The 18,035-nt window shown below is 41.2% G+C and overlaps 2 protein-coding genes across 3 annotated transcripts; both read left to right on the forward strand.

The window, feature by feature from the left end:
- The first annotated feature begins 6 nt into the window (after positions 1–6).
- LOC109968196 (transmembrane protein 131-like) lies at positions 7–4,884 on the forward strand. Its single transcript, XM_020614279.1, has 7 exons — positions 7–165; positions 730–808; positions 1,319–1,425; positions 1,570–1,702; positions 2,367–2,437; positions 2,592–2,725; positions 4,340–4,884. The coding sequence occupies exons 1-7, from the start codon at positions 105–107 to the stop codon at positions 4,646–4,648; spliced, it is 894 nt and encodes a 297-aa protein (XP_020469935.1). The 5' UTR covers positions 7–104; the 3' UTR covers positions 4,649–4,884.
- A 6,514-nt stretch (positions 4,885–11,398) lies between these two features.
- Positions 11,399–17,243, forward strand: pdia2 (protein disulfide isomerase family A, member 2). Of its 2 annotated transcripts, XM_020614336.1 has the most exons (12): positions 11,399–11,471; positions 11,669–12,000; positions 12,562–12,768; positions 13,695–13,828; positions 13,920–14,057; positions 14,728–14,844; positions 14,986–15,111; positions 15,228–15,422; positions 15,846–15,966; positions 16,363–16,541; positions 16,678–16,845; positions 16,929–17,243. In XM_020614336.1, the coding sequence occupies exons 2-12, from the start codon at positions 11,718–11,720 to the stop codon at positions 16,983–16,985; spliced, it is 1,725 nt and encodes a 574-aa protein (XP_020469992.1). In that variant the 5' UTR covers positions 11,399–11,471; positions 11,669–11,717; the 3' UTR covers positions 16,986–17,243. The 2 variants fall into 2 exon arrangements, with proteins under 2 accessions (XP_020469992.1, XP_020469991.1); XM_020614335.1 differs by having other exon boundaries at positions 11,408–12,000.
- Positions 17,244–18,035: the final 792 nt, after the last annotated feature.

The following is an 18,035-nucleotide window of genomic DNA, read 5'->3' on the forward strand; positions in this document are numbered from 1 at the left end:
GTCGTGCAGGCGGAGTGTGTGAGTCAGGCTCAGACTCTGGCAGCTCGTCAGGCAGTGTGAGGGCCAGCAGAGGGAGCTGGGGCAGCTGGAGCAGCGCCAGCAGCATGGAGGGAGACAAGGACGCCAGTGCCCGAACACACGCCTGCACTACCTCATCTAGAAAAAGTATGGAGCGTTTATGTACTACCTTATCTAGAAATACCCTCACCAGTCACTTTATTAGGTACAATTGTATGCACTTCAGTGTAACACCCCCACCTTAACATCTGTGTTTATGAAACTCAGAATGTATAAATTCAATTATATTTTTTATTTTTGAAGTCATAGTTATTGGTGGTGTTGTACTGGACTACATCATATTCAGAGGTGTCTCTATATTTCTGTCCTCCCCAGCTACACACACGAGAGGGTCCGAATATTAGGAACACCTCTAAATATAATGACAATTTCATCAAAAACTGAAACATTTTGAGCTTCATAAACAGATGTTAAGGCAGAATCGCATACAATTGTACAGGTGTACCCAAAAAAGCTGGACAGTCAGTGTATAAGAACTGGAGATCAGGTTTTAAAGCAACAGTACTTGTCTACTGTTCTATGCAACACGTTCTGTAATTTTCCCAGAATCCAATGCATAACCATTATGTTGAAAAATTGACTAACGTTGTCTATCGCATACCAGAATGATGAGTTGCACTATTTTGTGTTTGCTCTTGCTGCTTTTTCCAGGGGACTCCATGCAGGGTGCTGTCTACCCAGTAGAAAGGGACTGCTGCCAGACCATGAATACAAACTACAAAGCTCTAAGGTACTTTGACAAACACACACTCAGCTCACAAAGTGGCTCTAATGTGTGGTTGGACCTCCACAGCTTAAATGATCTCATCTGTAGTTTTTATCCATACTCAGAAAACCATGAAGATTATTTATCAGTCTGTTAGTGACAGAAGAAGAAAAGCCAGCTCAGAAAAGTTCAGTATGAAACTCCAGAGTCTTGTGTATTGATCTGTGGATCACTTTTGTAATAAAAATAAATGTAGCTGATGAGCTTCACACTTTTAAAAGGTTATCATACAGATTATGAACTTATGTTTCACTGGAAATTATGACATTTCTTCTAAAATCAGTTCCTTTTGACACCAAATACCAGTCAGTGGCTGATGTTTCTGTTTATCCAGTTTGCACCAAGGCCACTGGTGAAAATGTCGCAACTGTAAAGAGTTTTCTCTGGCAGAACCGATGGAAAATGTGATTTTATTTATTTATTTTTTTATATGGATTCTGTTTCAACTGCAACATTTGTCTTTTCTCCTTTTAGCATGAACAGCTTGTACCATAAAGATCTGTGCCAAAGCCCAGATCCCACAGCGTCCAGCTTTGCCCCAAGTTTTGCTGCTGTTGCTGCAGGAGTGGAGCGGAACATGGGTAAAGACGCATTTATACTAAATACATGACATGTTGTTAAGGGAAGAACAGAGTTTAAAATAAACAATTGTCTAGATTGTGAGCAAAAGAAAGTGTTGTGCATTCAGTCTAATGTCTGAAGGAAAGTTATTATGTGTCTCTCAGACCTCGCAGGTCAGTATTTGCCTGAAGAGACGTGGTCGGCTCCATCTATCCCCCTCACCAATGAGTTCAGATACAACACCACCGAAGCACTGCCGTACTTACCTCAGCCAGCAACCACGGCGTCGTACAACGGGTATGTGTTTGAATACACAATAGTTAGACTAATTACACGCCTTTCTGTACTGGAACTGTACTGTGTCTTGTACATAATGACAGTCCAGCATCACACAGCAGAGAAAAATAAACCTAACAAATTTATTTTAAAAACACCAAGCAGTCAGAGATATGTTTTTCAGGAGTTAGTGGAGACACAGCGGACCTAATTAGAGTATGAACACTGCACTCTGTCAGACAGAAACAGAACTCCAGATGAGTGCTGCTGTTGCTACCTGTACTAGGCATGAACGCAGGACATTGTTTGCTTGTCACATTGTCAGCTTTTTCTGGGCTTGTTGAGATTAAAAGAGGTGTACATTCAGCTTTTCTGTATTTTGCATACAATGGGAGCAGAATGAGCCTGCGTCCAAGAACTGGAGGGAAAATCTTTGGTTCTTTTGTGACAAAATTAATACATGTAATTTTCTGACCTTAATTTCGAAATCAAAATGACATTATAACTCTGGTTGATATCAAATCTTTATTGCTCTTTTGTGGTTTTATAGCAATAAGCCAGGAGTGGTACTGGTTGAATAATCACCCCCCCAGTGCTGCAGCAGCGTGTCTTTGTGTTTCAGTAGCTCTGTGATAACAGTTTCATGTGTCCCTGTTGAAACTGTTGGATCAAATGTTTCCTGCAGGTTTACTTGGAGTAATGCAAACAGCCACTGCAACAGTCCGTACACCTACTGTGAGAGAGGAGTCTACATAGGTATGTGAATGTTTAAACGTTGTGCTACGTCTAAATTTGATCATTTCAACTTAAAGGAAATATTAAATTACTAGAAACTTGAATTGTACCAAGTAGTGAGACTGCATCCTTTAGATGTGTCTGGCTCAACATTTTTTGTTGCAACATTTTGCAGGTAACGGAACATTTCCAAGTGGTTTTTCTGGGCAGGAGGTCCAGAGTGCACACAGCACCCAGACCAGCTGGAGAGAGGAACAGCCTCAGGAGTCACCTTCAACCTGGGACACAGCAGCCTGTGTAGGCAGCAAGGTGACAACTCACAACACTAGACTCAGATGGTTTAATCGAGACCAAGTGAAGTGAAGTCTTGGTCAACAGTCCAAAACTTGACACTATTCGTGTTTTTCTATCATGTATGACACAGTGAAGCTTCATACAGTATGTTCACATTTGAGAGGTATTTTTGCTTAAAAATGGCTGAAGTCATCATTCGAGTGTCAAAACAGGGGCAGATTAATTTTCTGTTGTCAGCTAACCAGGTCATTGTTGCAGCTTTGCTGCTTTTTGGTCCAGGTAAAATGTGTTTTCCTGATTTTGAATACTGCATGTTTATCTGTTAATATTTTTTTAAACTTTGTTTGCCCTGAGTAAAATAAACAACAGGGCCTTTACTAGCTAGACCATCATCCATGTTTTTCTCAGAAATCATTCCTCGTACAATAATGTCACATAATCATAAGGTTTAGAGTCAAAAACAGTCATATTTATTTAGACTCAAATGAATAAATAAACCACAAAAGGTTAACCACAGGAGAAGTTAACTTGTCCAAGCAGCAGAACTAAAATACAGATGTAGATGATGTGGTTTAAGTTGTGTGGTTTGAGTACTTCCAGGTTTCTTTTTACACATTTTCTTACACAGCTCATTGTACTGTGTTGCTACATTGCGAAAGTTTCAGAAAAGAAACTTTGTGAAGTTGCGCTCACACCTCACATGTGCGTTGGTAACACAAGTTGGGCCAATGAGAGTGTAGGGCCAATTAATACCCTGCTGCCTCACCTGTGTCAAGAGAAACTGCCAAATACTTGCTGCAAGTTAGTGTGAGACTGTAGACTTGCAGATGTCATTTTGAACAGCAGCACACAGACCTGAGACATCAGCCACAGTGTCGTCGGCTCCCCCACCACCACCACCACCAAGTGTCTTTCCTGTTCTGACTCATGTAGCGAAGCTATTAGCTCTTCTACTGAGCTGAAATGAGGAACTAGGCTGTTCTTAAACATGCTCTTAAGTCTTACTGAAAGTGGGGTTTTACAAGCTGCTTCTTCATTTGCTGCTTCTCCTTTTTGCACCGTGATCTTGCCCAGTGTTGTGTGCGTTTCTTGTCGTTTTATTTCATGTTACTCGTGAACCATTATTACCAGCCAGTGTCGCAGTGGTTTGTCAGCTGATATGCAAATAAACGGCAGTAAATAATTTCTGTAAGCAACAAATGGACAGTACCTTTGATACTTTTTTGTTAACTGTTTTTTTTTTTTTGTATATATTTGTTGCAAGTGGTTTGCAAAGTTTACTGTATTTACTAGTTACTAGTCACTTTGATACCTTTAAGATATCACTTTTTGGGGGCTTAGGATAGGGAGAAACCTGCTGTCTTTACTGGAGCAAGAAGGGTATTTAATTTTATTTAAGAAGGAGAGATGAGATTTAAAAGCTAAAAAATGACAGCGCAGGCCATCACCGCAGGGAGCAGCCTGTCAGGTGTCCAGAGGTAGCAGAGCACAGTGACAGGTAAGGTTAGAAATGTCATGAACGTATAGAGCTGACAGCTTTGCTCAGTAGCTTCTGAGACCACAGACCAGCTACAGTAGCTCAGGAAAAGTGGCTCAAGAGTTCACGTTTTTCCTCTTCATCCTCCGCAGCCATACTTCTCGGGTACCCGCAGCCTCTCCCCCATGTCCAGCCTGTTTGGATCCATCTGGACGCCTCAGAGTGAGCCCTACCAGAGCCACTTCCAACCAGAGCGATCAGCCCCAATGTCCCCCGTGTCCCCCATCACCCCTCCTCATTCTCCCTTAAGCCGGGAACCAGAGGGGACCTGTAGACCGACCCAGTACTCCAGCTTCAACCCATTCGGCCCGCACATGAACCTGGACATATGGAACTCTTCTTCCAACCGCAGTTCCAACTCACAGCTCTCCAATGACTCCGGCTACTGTGGAGATGTTTAAAATAAAAAAATTGGTGGACCTTAAAAGTTATTGCAAACATATGGCATTGACACGTAAAAGAAAGGAAGTCAAATGAATGTTGTTTTATCATTATTGGGGAAAATGTGAATATTCCTTTTCTCTTATGTTCCCATTTTCAAATGTTAAACGTTGTGAAAGGTTCAGCATTTGTTGTATATTTTTCTAGATGTTTTGCAGCTTTGATCATAGAGAATAAAAAAGGTTTTCTACTTGAACAGCATATCGGTCCTTTTTTTTTTAATTGTGTCTGCATTTACCCACCTTCCACACTTTCTCTATCTTTGGAATCATTTATCACAGCACACACAGGCCTAAAAGATTCATGTGAACCTGGTAAGATCACCAAGTTGTTGTTTTCTGAGAGTGCTGGCAAACCAGGCCACTGGTAGCTTGTAGCACCCTCCTAATGCAACATGCACAGCACTGTGCAAAAGTATCATACAGTGTGCAGTAAACAGGAAAAAAATACCTACATCAGAATCAGAATCAGCTTTACTGGCCAGGTGTGTTGGACACACGAGGAATTTGACTCAGGTACATCGGCTCTCAATGTGCAAAACCGTAACCAGCATAAGGCTGTGTAATATAACAAAATAGCAGTATTAACATCAACAACCAGTGCAAACAATGCAGAAAAGGCAGTATAAACCGATAACAAATGTCTATTGTTTACTGTGACCAAACTTCTCAAGTACACCTTAGTTTTTTTTTTTTAGTACTTGGCAGGCTGGTCGTTCCAAGCATATTGGAGAACCTAACACCGTTCTTCTGCTTATGGCCACCTCAATATGTTCTGTCTTCATGTTGTGGGGTTCCTTGTTCTGATCTCTGAAGACAGACTAGCTGTTTCGGGGGGTTTCATGCAGCAGAATGAATTATCAGGCGCCTCCCTGATGGTACTGTGTGATAAGTAAGACTGTAAACATTTAAAGTGCCTAAAACTCTTGCCTAGTACTGTAAGTGTAATATATATATTGTATATGCACTAAAAGCTGGAATTTGATTTTATTTCATCCTAAAGGGAAAAAAACATGCCTGTTCAAATATCTACAATAAAAGAGCAAAACCAAAACAACAGACTCAAATGCAGTCTAACATGTAACATGATTGTGCAAAATCCCAAAGGTTCTACCAGTAAGCCGGTACAACTACTTCTGGCGTTCTGCTTGTGAATGTGGTAGAATAATTACCATGAGGAATGGGGAAATAAAATAATTACCATGAGGAATGGGGAAATAATTTGCTGGCTACAGAAACGTTGTGATTCAGTGATGCATCTTGCTCTCATTCTGTCACAGTTGTGAAGGAGGACAAGAGAAACCTTTACAAACCACAGTTAATGTATCTTTAACAACAGCGATTGATAGAAGACACCTTTCTGATTCATTTGGACATTTCACAGTTGTGTCTGAGCATGTAAAACTGCACTTATCAGTATTTTTAGCTTAATGCTTACACGCATATCTCAGGTCCTGTGGGACCGTACAGCATTACACCCTGTCTAATTCATTAATTTCATTCAATTAAGCACTCCTCTTTGTCACATGCCATTAACTAACAACAGCCCTGAATGTCACAGAGGACAAGATACTGTCCAATTTGTAGACTGACTGATGAGGGAGTCTCATATATTCTCCGTTCACCTCATCGGCCTCTACCCTGCATCTTTGTACACACGAGTAAACTTTTATGACCACGTTACCAACTTGGGAAGCCATGTGATGACACAAAGTTAAAAAAAAAAAAGTGTAGTGTTGGTAGTTTACTATTTTCTCTAACAGTTATGTAAAGGTAGAGTTATACAGGGAAGTGAATTAGTTGAACAGAGCTTAAATGTACACAGTTGGGACAAACATCTAACCCAACCTACACTACTATGCATCTCTTTGTTTTAAATCTATTTGTATAATGTATGTGTGTGAAAAAGAAAAAGCTTCATAATCATTTTGTTTATAATATTTAGGCAAACTGTGAGAGGTTATAGATCAGTTTTAAAGGGGTTACTTTCTGAAATATGGATTCATAGTTGAAGCATAACATATAAGACAAATCTGAAAAGTCTGTATGTGAGTGGATGCGTGTGTGTGTCCATGTGCTTGTGTGCCTAAAAGTCTGTGTGATTCATTGTCAGGCTCTTAAGTGCTGACATATTGCTGTTATTGATCTTTAGCCCTAAAATCAACACAGAAACCTGGATACTGATGACAAGCAGGCCAAGGGAGTCAGGGTGTCCTGATAACACACACACACTAAAATACAAACGCATTAATGCTCGACATGCACATATAAACAGAAGCACATACGCCTATGTACAGAAGTACAGATGTTTGTAAAGGTCAGTAAAATCTGGCGAAGTGCAGGACTTAATCAACAAGACTTAAAATAACTCATGCTTTATCCACACAAAAGCACTGATGTCTTACATTTATTGATGCATAGCTGGAATTAGTTTATTTTGTTATCTACGGTAAACTGGCATGACTTTATCTCTCAAGGCAACATGGGATTTGCAAATATTGTGCAGCTCATTACTGTTTAAACCCACAGCATTGTGTTTTCAGTGTAATAAAGTTATTCCAAACGTCTCAAGATAAAGGTTGAAGACCATTTTGGTGAAATAATAGTAAAAACAACAGAACACAAACTTGAAAGAGTGAGAACATGTCGACTCAGGATGCAGTAAAACTTGTTTTAAAGAAAAAGAAAAACCAAGTGTTTCTGAAAGAGCTTCTTGGTAAAGTTTCTTTTGCTAGGGATTTGGTACTTAATGAAAATTAGCTTCTACAGAGACAGTATGTGTGATACAGTAGGTTTGCATTAATTTGGGTTTGTAACGAAGAAATAAAACAATGGTACCACAGAAAACACAAGAGAGCAGTTCAGTGGAGTTTATAAGCAGCTGATAATATTCATAGAAACATCCTACAGTAAAAACAAACTGCTAAAATGTAACAACTGGAAACGGTGACATCCATTTAATTAAACTAAATGTTCATTATCTGAAGGTTTACTCTCCATGTTAGTTTGCATTCTGTGGTCTATGCTAGAAATAAATCAGAATCAGGAAATTTGAAGAGTCTTAATTGAACATCGTCTAATAATTAGGTTTGTTGATGCTTATTATCATCAGTTAATCTCACAAAAAGACCAGACCAACAATGAATTGATCCTACTGACAATAATTGTCTATGTGGAGCCTGATTGGGGAACTAAAAACTACTAAAACTACTGTAAACACATTACTAAGATGAACATGGGCACTGTAGTTTACGTGGAGTCCACACTCGCCGTCCTGCTGCTGTGAATAATCACTAGACCACCAAATGTGTATTAATTCACACTGGAAAATAGTCCCCAATAATTTCACTATTCACTCCTGTTTGAGTAATGTTTGGCCAAGTGAAATTTTATATCCGTGACCCATGTTTTAAGGGTTTCTTCAGTCCGAGTGAATGGGTTTTGCACAGTAGGTAAAGCTAGAAAGCACTGGACTTACATACATCGTTGGGTTTTGTCTGTTGTGTGGGAATTTGGTTGCAAAAACAAAACATATACAATATTTCCAACTTTATTCTTCCCTGGGTTCAGTGGATTTACCCCACTTGATGCTAGCAGAGCTGCCATGCCAAGCGCTAACCTCCCATACTGGGAGCCGTTGCTGCTTGAGGGCATTTCTGCTCTACCACATCGCCACCGGTATTGGCCAACCTGTGTCTTATTCCGTAAGGTAGTCAATAGCCACAGGGGAAAGTGATCATGTGTGTGAGCATACACACATCTTGTAGATAGGGATATGCATTTGGGGAGGTGGTTGACTCTTGTGCGTTTGATGTTGTGTCCTTAGTGATTCCAGTTTAAAAGCCTTTACAGTGTGTCTTGTTTTGAGTGTCTGGCTAGGTTGTACTGTTTCTGTCTGCTGTTGTCGGCGATGAGTGGCGGACTGTGTCGGTTCAGAGTGTTACCCTTTAGAAGTCAAAACAGCATGTGATTTGATTTCATGCTCTTTTATCCTTTAACTAGCCTGATAACAGGAATGGTAAAAGCAATGGGGTGTGTGCACAACAACTCTTCATCATCCCCTAGCAGGCGATCCATTAGCCCTGGACCCCCTCCCCGGTTGCCCAGTGATAAAGTAAACAATGTGTGTTTGACCAATGCGACACACAAATATTTGTTCTGGAAGCTGCCTCATCCGACAGGAGACACAAACACGCCTACCGCCGTGTGCTGAGGTGTATATATACAGCCACAGTCCCGCCGGACCACTATCACATGTCCACACACACACACAGAGAAAAGGGGATTCATCAGTGACACGAGTCAGATCTCTTGGCTCGTCTGAACCTGGCGGCTAATTTGCATTTCACTAGGTAATAAAACTTTAACTTTTTTAACAAATCCTATCAACTAAATGATTTCCTATTAGATTCTTACTTTTTCTCTTCTCTAATTGTCTCTCCAGTGTTGATACGTCAACATGGCGGCAGGTGTCATCAGGAACTTCCTTGTCCAGGCCCCAGCTTCAGCCTACTTCCCCCTGATTTTCCAGCCCTCACCATGTAAAGGAGACAAAGAAGAGAAGCTGGAGGACAAGACAGAGGAGAGGGAAGATGAAGAAGAGGAGGATGAAGAGGATGAAGAATCTGAAGCTCAGGAGGAAGAGGAGGAATGTTTGGAGGAGGATTTTCTAAATCCAGACAGCTACGCTCTGGATGTGACCAAGCAGCTGCTGAGGTTTGCGGATCTCATCAGTCGTGATGTTCAGCGGTATTTCGGTCGCTGCTCTGGTGACGGCGACCCTTGTGACATCTACAGCGACACCGTCTCTGTCACCACCAGCGGGCGTCTGCGTTACTACGATGACTTGCTGAGAATAGCGAGAGCAGGATGTGCAGAGGAGCAAGAAAACAGCTTTGTGACTTGTAGCTATGATCAACGAGTCAGAGTTACTAAAGGCAACAGTGGTTTGGGGCCCCTGGCTGAACTGTTCGACCACAGGGGCCTGAGGCAGGGCCACAGCCGACCCATGATCAAGCGACATCTCCCGGTCAGTTTCTGGAATGAGCCGATCCCCTGTTGCTCTCTGGTCAGTTTCAGCAATACACCTGAGGCCACACACACAAACAGTGACAAACCGTCACAAGACAGCACTCACACAGAATCTAACACACACGTGCACTATAATCCCCTCTCACACCACAGCACACACACCCTCGACAGCACTCAGCCGGACTTCAGTGACCTGCTGGCGAACTGGGATCCCAACCCAGAGCTCACACACACGCACTGACGGAGAACACACACGCAGCACTAAAGCCGGTTTATTCGTGTCCTTTACACTGGTGATACACACTTGTGAATTGTTAAATAAAAAGGAAAATAACATTTGTTGTGCAGAGTTTTCTGTTTGTTTTAAAGGGCAGTTTCCCCGGTTATCTGACCTGTCCAGTCGAGAAAACAAACCCACACCCAGATTTCTGCTGCCACCCCAAGGCGAGCTCACGGCTTTAAAACGTGGCATTTCTATAACGCAACGGCAAACTATCTTAGTTTGGATAAAACTCTTGATGACGGTGAGGTCTCTGGATTCCTAGAAAGATAGTTACTTTTACAAAACTCCTCACCGAGTTATTCTTTCTGTTATTTAGTCCTTTGTTGTTTTTGTTATTTTGTTTTACAAGTGAAAAATCTGAGTGCAAGGATATTTCAGCCTTTTTCAATCATCAGTTATTTCTAAAATAATGCCACACTGTAGTTTTAAGTAACTTATTGCCCCTTGAAAGTCTTGTTTTTGCTGACTGCCACTTGTCACCTTGCTGCAGTGATGATGTACAGTACGTGTGTGGTTACAGGCACAGTACAGGAGTCTGATGCTGGTTGTGATCAGAAATGTCCCACGCTAAAGAGGAGCAGTGACACACAGCCTGGTGGTTACTCTTTAAATAAAGTCTTGAAGTACCACTTTATTTCGTTTAAAGTACTTGGGGGCATTTAATGCCTTTGTTAGAGAGTCAGCAGTAGACAGATGACAGGAAACTAAGTGGGAGAGAGAAGGGTAAAAACATAAAACTACCGCTCATGGTCAGGACCATCAACCCACAGGCCACCAGAGTGCACCGTGTGAAATCTTAATTTAAGTGCAAAATATAGTGGAGTAGAAATATTTAAGCCTGTTTATATTAAATCTTCTTGTTTTAGGTATTTTGAAGCCATTTTACTTGATTCTAGTGCAGCAATGTGCCTAATTCTGACCAGATGATTTATGTTAGAAACTGGTTTATGTTCGAAATCTTGTCCCTTTACAGAATTCATTCCCTTTAGTTAACTAATGTATACTTTGTTGATAGTGTGTTTTTGTTTTGTTTTACTGCTCCAGAGGCCAAATAGCTGGAAAAGAGTCACTTAACAATATTTCATGCGGACAGTTCAAGGATGCACTAATTAAATTTTACACACAAATACTGTACATGTTTAATTCATGTAAAGTATTTATAATGTTTAGAGACTACAATCATATTATCTTGCCACAATGAAATTAAACTAGGTTTAACATGATAACATAGGTGATAAATACATTAGGTGCAAAAGCCCTTTTGCGCTCACCATTTTATGATATTATTGGAAGATTATTACAGTATCAACTTTCATTACATTTTTATTATATTATGCACAGTTATTACACTGAGTTGTTACAAGGATGCACTGTAATGTTCCCCTCTGACAGGTGATGGGGTCTGATTGAATGTGAAGGAAGAAAAAAGAAACATTTCAAGAGAAGATGAGGAGAGAAAGATGATAAAAGGTGCCGTGAATCCTGAGGCCTTAACAGTAGACCAGACAGTTTGCCCATTTCTGACTCTATAGGGCAGCGTCTGATTGGTTCCCTTGCAGGTGTAACTCCTGATTGGATGAGCAGGAAAGGCCAGTAACATTTTGACACACACACACTCCATCTTTGACACATAAAAGTGCCAGTTTTCCCTGTCACATTTACTGAAGGTGCATTTACCCAAGGAGTGGCCGGAGCAGCTCACACAGAAACACCGACATGAGGACACACACGCTTTTATCTATAACTGTGCTGGGCCTGCTGCTGTGGACCTCCTTCGTCCAGGCCGACAGCAGCCAAAGGACTGACAAAGAGACAGAGACCCAAGACGAGACGTCAACAGAAGAGACTCCAGATAGCGGGGAGGAGGAGGAGGAAACCACCGAAGCACCAAAGAAAGAGAAGACAACTGAGATAGAGGAGGAGAAAGATGTGATGGTCCTCCACATCAACAACTTTGCCAGAGCTCTGGATGAAAATCCATACTTACTGGTCAAATTCTGTAAGTGCTGTAACTATGAAAAAAATAATATCCTCAGTCAAATGAATGCCATGTTCATTACAGCTGTCTGTCCTCTTCGAGACTGTTAGTATTACATTTGTGTTGCTTTATCAGCGCAGCACCATCAGTGACAACATATGTTAAGCTGAAACGGATTTAGGGTTATGATATGATACAGGTGTGTTAATGAAGAAGACAAGCTGCAGAGACGTACTGAGATCAGGGTTCTAACTGCAGCTGAAGAAGGCTGTGGGACATGTAAGTTTTCCACCGCTGTTTTCTGTTCAAACCCTTGTGTGCATGAGGCATTATCAAACAAATGTGCACAAGTATGTGCATACACATGGCCTCTCTTATCCAGATGTTCTACTGGTTCAATTCTCTCACAGATGAGCTCAGCAGTAGCAAAGGTCATAGCAGTGAAAAGAGCAAAGCGGACAGAGGCCGAGCCCAACTGCCTCTGTTACTATCAGCAGCTTATTTCCATATATATCTGGACATGTGATGCTGATGGCAATGAGTATGTCAAAGCAGGTTAACTGTGTGCATTTGTGTGTTCAGACGCTCCCTGGTGTGGTCACTGTAAAAAGCTTGAGCCGTTCTATGCCGAGGCTGCTGCGAAGCTGAAGGATGAGAACCCCACGCTGCGTTTGGCCAAAGTGGACGCCACAGAGGAGAAGGAGCTGGCTGAGGAGTTTGACGTCAAAGGCTACCCCACTCTGAAACTGTTCATCAAGGGCGACCGCACAGAGCCCGTTAACTACTCTGGTAAACCCACACAGACACATAGCTCCAGTTACTCGGCTATAACCTGCACTGGCAGGGCTGATAGCAGCTTTCCAGATATAACAACACATGTGACTACATCATGAATAAGCCTGAACGGTCTGAGCCTGGAGTGTGTGTTTACCTGTTCACTGAACCTGTCTGTCCTATCTAATCTAAGCTAATATGCCTTAAGCCACTGACTGGCTATTGACGGTTTTTGTCTTTGTGCTCTATTAATGTGCATACAAATCAACATTTTTTCCTTTTCACCTTTTTTTAATTTTATATTTTCTTTTAACATTCTGTGAAAATTAATACTTCTCTTGTTTACAATATAATTACCCAGGAGGCCATTAGCTCAGCTTCGAATAAAAAGTGGAAATAGGGGTAAGACAGCAAACACAGCTCTGTTCGAAGTTCAAAATCTGCCCACTAGCACCTGTAGGTTTTCCTAACTGTCACAAGTACTGAAGGAATGTTTTGTTGTTAGGTTGCGAGGAATTAATGATTAGCAAAGGAACAGTCCAGCTCTACCCCCTAGAATTTTACACAAAGCTGTTTTTAATAATCAAATGAGCTGTCGAGTCCTGGTGTCCATATTTTTTTACTCAGAATCAGCTTTATTGGCCCGGTGTGGACAGAGCTAGACGGATTCCTCCGGTTCACAGTAAAGCTAACCTGCTGCTCGCAGGGCCCTCATTTCTAGGATACAAAACAAGAAAGCCACTAAGTTTGAAGCCCCAGAAGTAAAAAGCTCTTGTTAGGCTAAAAACGAACTACACCATGGTACATAGTACATACATTTGCATATTTTTATAGCCCGTTAGTTTTGAGCTTCACTGTTACTTTGTTTTCCTTCTGACCTCATCTTAGTGAGTTAAAGCACCTGAAATAACTCTGACCTGATTTGTCTGTGTGTTGCCCAGGTAAGAGGTCAGTCTTGGGAATAATTCAGTGGATGAAGCGTCGTGCAGGTCCTGTTGCTCAAGTGCTCAACTCCACAGAGTCTGCAGCTCAGTTCATCGATGCCCATAACATCACTGTTGTTGGATTCTTTGATGTATGTTGATTTATTTTCATCTTTACAGTGTTACCTGTAAATCTATAATATAATATAATATAATGTATTTCTTATTTTGATTTCATACTAGAATCTGGAAAGTGAAGCGGCTAAGGTGTTCAAGGAAGTCGCCTTGGAAATGGCTGACATAGAGTTTGCCATAACTGCGACTCCTGAGGTTTTCCAGAAGCATGAAGTCAAAGCCGACTCAGTGGTGCTTTTCAAAAAGGTACACACACGTGTTCATACTGAGAGAGAGCCAGAGAGTCCGATGTCTCATAGAGAGGCACAGGGAGCATTCATGATATTAGCTTCTCTCTCATCTAGCACATAGATATAATGTTTGAAGTTTTAAAGGAAATAATTAAGCCTGCAACTATTGTAATGATGCATTTTTATGATGGATTAATGTCATTGATTTTCATTAATATTTAAAATTTTATTTCATGTGACATAGTGTTTCAACAAACATAAGGACATGAGAAACACAAAGGCACACAAAGCAATACACAGGCTCATGGTCTGCACAGTCCATGGTTTGGGTTCTGTGTTCAATCTCTGAGGCTTTTTATTTTTGTGAATATTTGGAAAAGTGTGTTATGTGTATGTTAATTATAATCAAATTATCCAGGAACAGAAGATTGCATGTTTTGTCCAGTGCAAACACATATCAAATATTCAATAAACAGAACACGGAAAAAGCTGAGAAGTCCGCACACATGCAAAGCAGGAACATGCAACACTTTGGTCATTTGCAGTGCAAGCAAATTAAACAATTTAGCCATTTTTCATATTTGCATTTTTCACATTTTCATAATTTTCCATTGATCGGCTGATTGTTGTGGAACTAGATTAGGGTCAAGGTGTTTAGTGAAACAAACTGTGTGTGTGTTTGCAAGTTTGATGAGGGCAGAGCAGACTTTACATGGACAGAAGAAGAGGAGCTGGACAAAATGAGTCTGGGGAGCTTCATCACAAAGAACAGCCTGATGCTGATCATCCCATTCAACCAGGAGGTAATACACACACATGCAGCTACATACACGTGATTACCTCAAATTAAATGTGAAATTATATTGAAATTATACTGTGTGTGTGTGTGTGTGTGTGTGTGTGTGTGTGTGTGTGTGTGTGTGTGTGTGTGTGTGTGTGTTCAGACTGCAGACACGATCTTCACCTCTGGCATCCCCCTGCACACGCTCTTGTTCATCAACTCCACTGTGGAGAGTCACACAGCCCTGGTGGACGAGTCCAGGCCTGTTGCCAAAGAGTTCAAGGGCAAGGTAACAGTCCAGTGTGTGTGTCTCTGTCTTTCAAAGAAACACAACAATTTTATTTAACCTTTGTCTTGTTTCTGTGTGTGTGTGTGTGTGTGTGTGTGTGTGTGTTTGTTATGTAGATGCTGTTTATTGTAATTGACGTGACGCAAGCCTTGTCTTTTGTGCTGAACTTCTTTGGTGTGTCCGAGGACGAAGCCCCCACCGTACGCATCACGAACATGGAGACAGGAAAGAAGTTCAGCATCGCCACCAAGGATCTCACAACACATTCACTGCGACAGCTGTGCCAGGAGGTTGTGGATGGCACTGCCAAGGTAACACACACACACACACACACTCATTTCATTTCATGTATTCAGGGCCTGTTGTCACAGATGTCTGTGAGTTGATAGCAGCTCCACTAAAGAGCAACTCAATTTATAAACTTGCAGATGGTTTCATTTAAATAACTTAATTATCCAATATTTTACAATAAAATCAAAGATTACATTTAAATTCAATTCACCTCACCCATCTAGAACATGCAGTACACTGCTGTAGATCAGTCACATGGGACATTTTATTCCAGAACCAGTGCTTTTACTGTGATATTGAAGTACAATTTGACGGTAATACTCGCTATGTAGGATTTGGAATGCAGGACTTTTACATGTAATTGAGTATTAAACTGGTTTTTATAAAAGATCTGAGCTCTTCTTCCATTCAAACCCAGTGACTTGTCCTGTTTTGTGGTGCAGCCCTACTATAAGACTGAGGAGATCCCTGAGGACTGGGACAAAGGTGCAGTTAAAGTCCTGGTGGGGAAGAATTTTGAGTCTGTTGCTTTGGACCCAACCAAAAACGTCTTTGTGGAGTTTTGTAAGTCAGCCTGTGTGTCTCAGTCGGAGTGATGTGAGCAATATAAAAACTCATTTAATGAAATCTGCTCATGATTTATTGAAAATAATTCATTTTCAAGTGAACTTAACATGAAGTGAGGCTTTAAATGAATTACCTTTGAATGAATGGCCATTTGCTGTTCAGTATAGAGCATTTATTATGTAGTACTTTATGTGTGTTGTGGTTTCCGGTCTATGACTTTATAGAAAAGAGCCTGAAGATGTGGCTGCAGCATCATTAACATTTATTGCATTTGACCAAATCTCTACTGAACGCCCTCTCTTCATGTTGAAGAGGGTGCATGCTTTACCACCTCATCTACAGATGTTCCCTTTCATCCTCTAACAATGCTTTTGTGGATGTGTGTGTTTGTAGATGCTCCATGGTGTGCACACTGTAAGGAACTAGCTCCCATCTGGGAAGAGCTGGGTGAGAAGTACGCCGACCATGATGACATCATCATAGCCAAAATAGACGCCACAGCCAACGAGGTGGAGTCTATTGTGATTCAGGGATTTCCCATGCTCAAATACTTCCCTGCTGGTGACAAAGAGGCATGCGCACACACACACGCACACACACACACACACACAGTCACACATATGACTTTTGTAAAAAGATTTTCATCATTTATCTCTGTCACTCATCTCATCATCTATAACTTTGTTTTCTTCTTCTAATGTTCTGCAGGTGGTTGACTACACTGCAAAAAGAGATCTGGACACCTTGTCTAATTTCCTGGACGGTGGAGGAGTGTTGCCTAAAGAGGAAAGTGATGAGGAGGAAGATGCAGATGATGAGGAAGATGAAGAAGATGATGGTCCTAAGGAGGGTGCTGATACTGGTGACGCTGGCGAGGTTTGTAATTCCACTGTGACTTTATAAAGAGTAAATATTTTGCCTTCTACTCACCTCTCTCTCATTTTATTTGTCTCTTTCAGGACGCTGATGAGTCTGCAGAGGCAGCGACCAACATAACATCTAAAGATGAGCTGTGATGTCACTTTTGTTTCTGGCCAATCAGGATCAACATAGCATCTTCTAATTTTTCTTAATAAAAATAATTTGGGTTTAAAGTGTTTTGCTCTCATGACTATTTTAAATGGAGTCCAAAACTTTAAAATGACTACATTTTAAAACAAGACCCGTCTAAAAACAATCACATTAGAGAAGTTAAAACCGTGCCGAGAGGCGGGGTACACCCTGGGCAGGTCACCTAACTGGCAAATCGTTTATGGTCACTTTAATATTTTCTAGAGCATGATACTACAAAAAGATTTGTGTGTAAATGTTTACTTTGTAAAGTCATTAAAGCTGTTAGACAAATGTAGCAGGGAAAGTACAATATTTCACTCTGAAATGTTTTAAAGTAGCAGCATAAAATAGCATGAAAAGATAAAAGTGAAGTACAAGTTTGTACTTCAGAACTTTCCATCACTGTATATATTTACACACACTACTATGTTATGACGGACTGCTGTTTCCTGCGGTAAACCGTACTCATTTCCTGTTTTCTGTGGTAAACCGTACTCATTTCCTGTTTTCTGTATTTGCACTGCGTTGTGCTTGCTTCCAGATTGTTTAGGAATTAAACTCACTATTTTCTAGGTTCATCTGAATTTTTATGTGACAACATACGCTTGCACCACTTAAAGCACTTGTTTTGCAGAAGTTCTTGCTAACTACCAAATTTAACTTGCTACTTTAGGTCGGCTAGTTTAGAAGCTAGCTAAGCTGGTAGCTTAACTGAGAGCAATGGCTTCCCCCTGTTCCTCTCCTCCTTTCTCTTGCTCGGAGTGTCGCATGTTCAGTTATTCCTCTGCCTCCTTTAGCGATAATGGTACTTGTAATAAATGTCAGATGCTAGCAGCATTGGAGGCGAGGCTCACAGACTTAGAAGCGCGGCTCCACACCATGGAGAATAGGCCAGCTAGTTATGCCCACGTAGCCGGTGTGGAACCTCCTAGACGTAGCTTAGCCCAAGATAGCCACCCCCCACAGCTTCCCGAGCAGCCGGGATCTCAGACAGGTGGCTGGGTGACAGTTCG

The sequence above is a fragment of the Monopterus albus genome, unplaced genomic scaffold, assembly GCF_001952655.1.
Source record: "Monopterus albus unplaced genomic scaffold, M_albus_1.0 scaffold144.1, whole genome shotgun sequence".
NCBI classification, from domain to species: Eukaryota; Metazoa; Chordata; class Actinopteri; order Synbranchiformes; family Synbranchidae; genus Monopterus; species Monopterus albus.

Bases quoted from the DNA above. Each gene is read 5' to 3' on its own strand.
- LOC109968196 (XM_020614279.1), top strand. From the start codon at position 105: ATGGAGGGAGACAAGGACGCCAGTGCCCGAACACACGCCTGCACTACC. The intron at 166-729 runs GTATGGAGCGTT...TGCTTTTTCCAG, and splicing joins CACTACCTCATCTAGAAAAA to GGGACTCCATGCAGGGTGCT. The intron at 809-1,318 runs GTACTTTGACAA...TTCTCCTTTTAG, and splicing joins ACAAACTACAAAGCTCTAAG to CATGAACAGCTTGTACCATA.
- pdia2 (XM_020614336.1), top strand. From the start codon at position 11,718: ATGAGGACACACACGCTTTTATCTATAACTGTGCTGGGCCTGCTGCTG. The intron at 14,845-14,985 runs GTAATACACACA...GTGTGTGTTCAG, and splicing joins TCATCCCATTCAACCAGGAG to ACTGCAGACACGATCTTCAC. The intron at 15,112-15,227 runs GTAACAGTCCAG...TTTGTTATGTAG, and splicing joins CCAAAGAGTTCAAGGGCAAG to ATGCTGTTTATTGTAATTGA.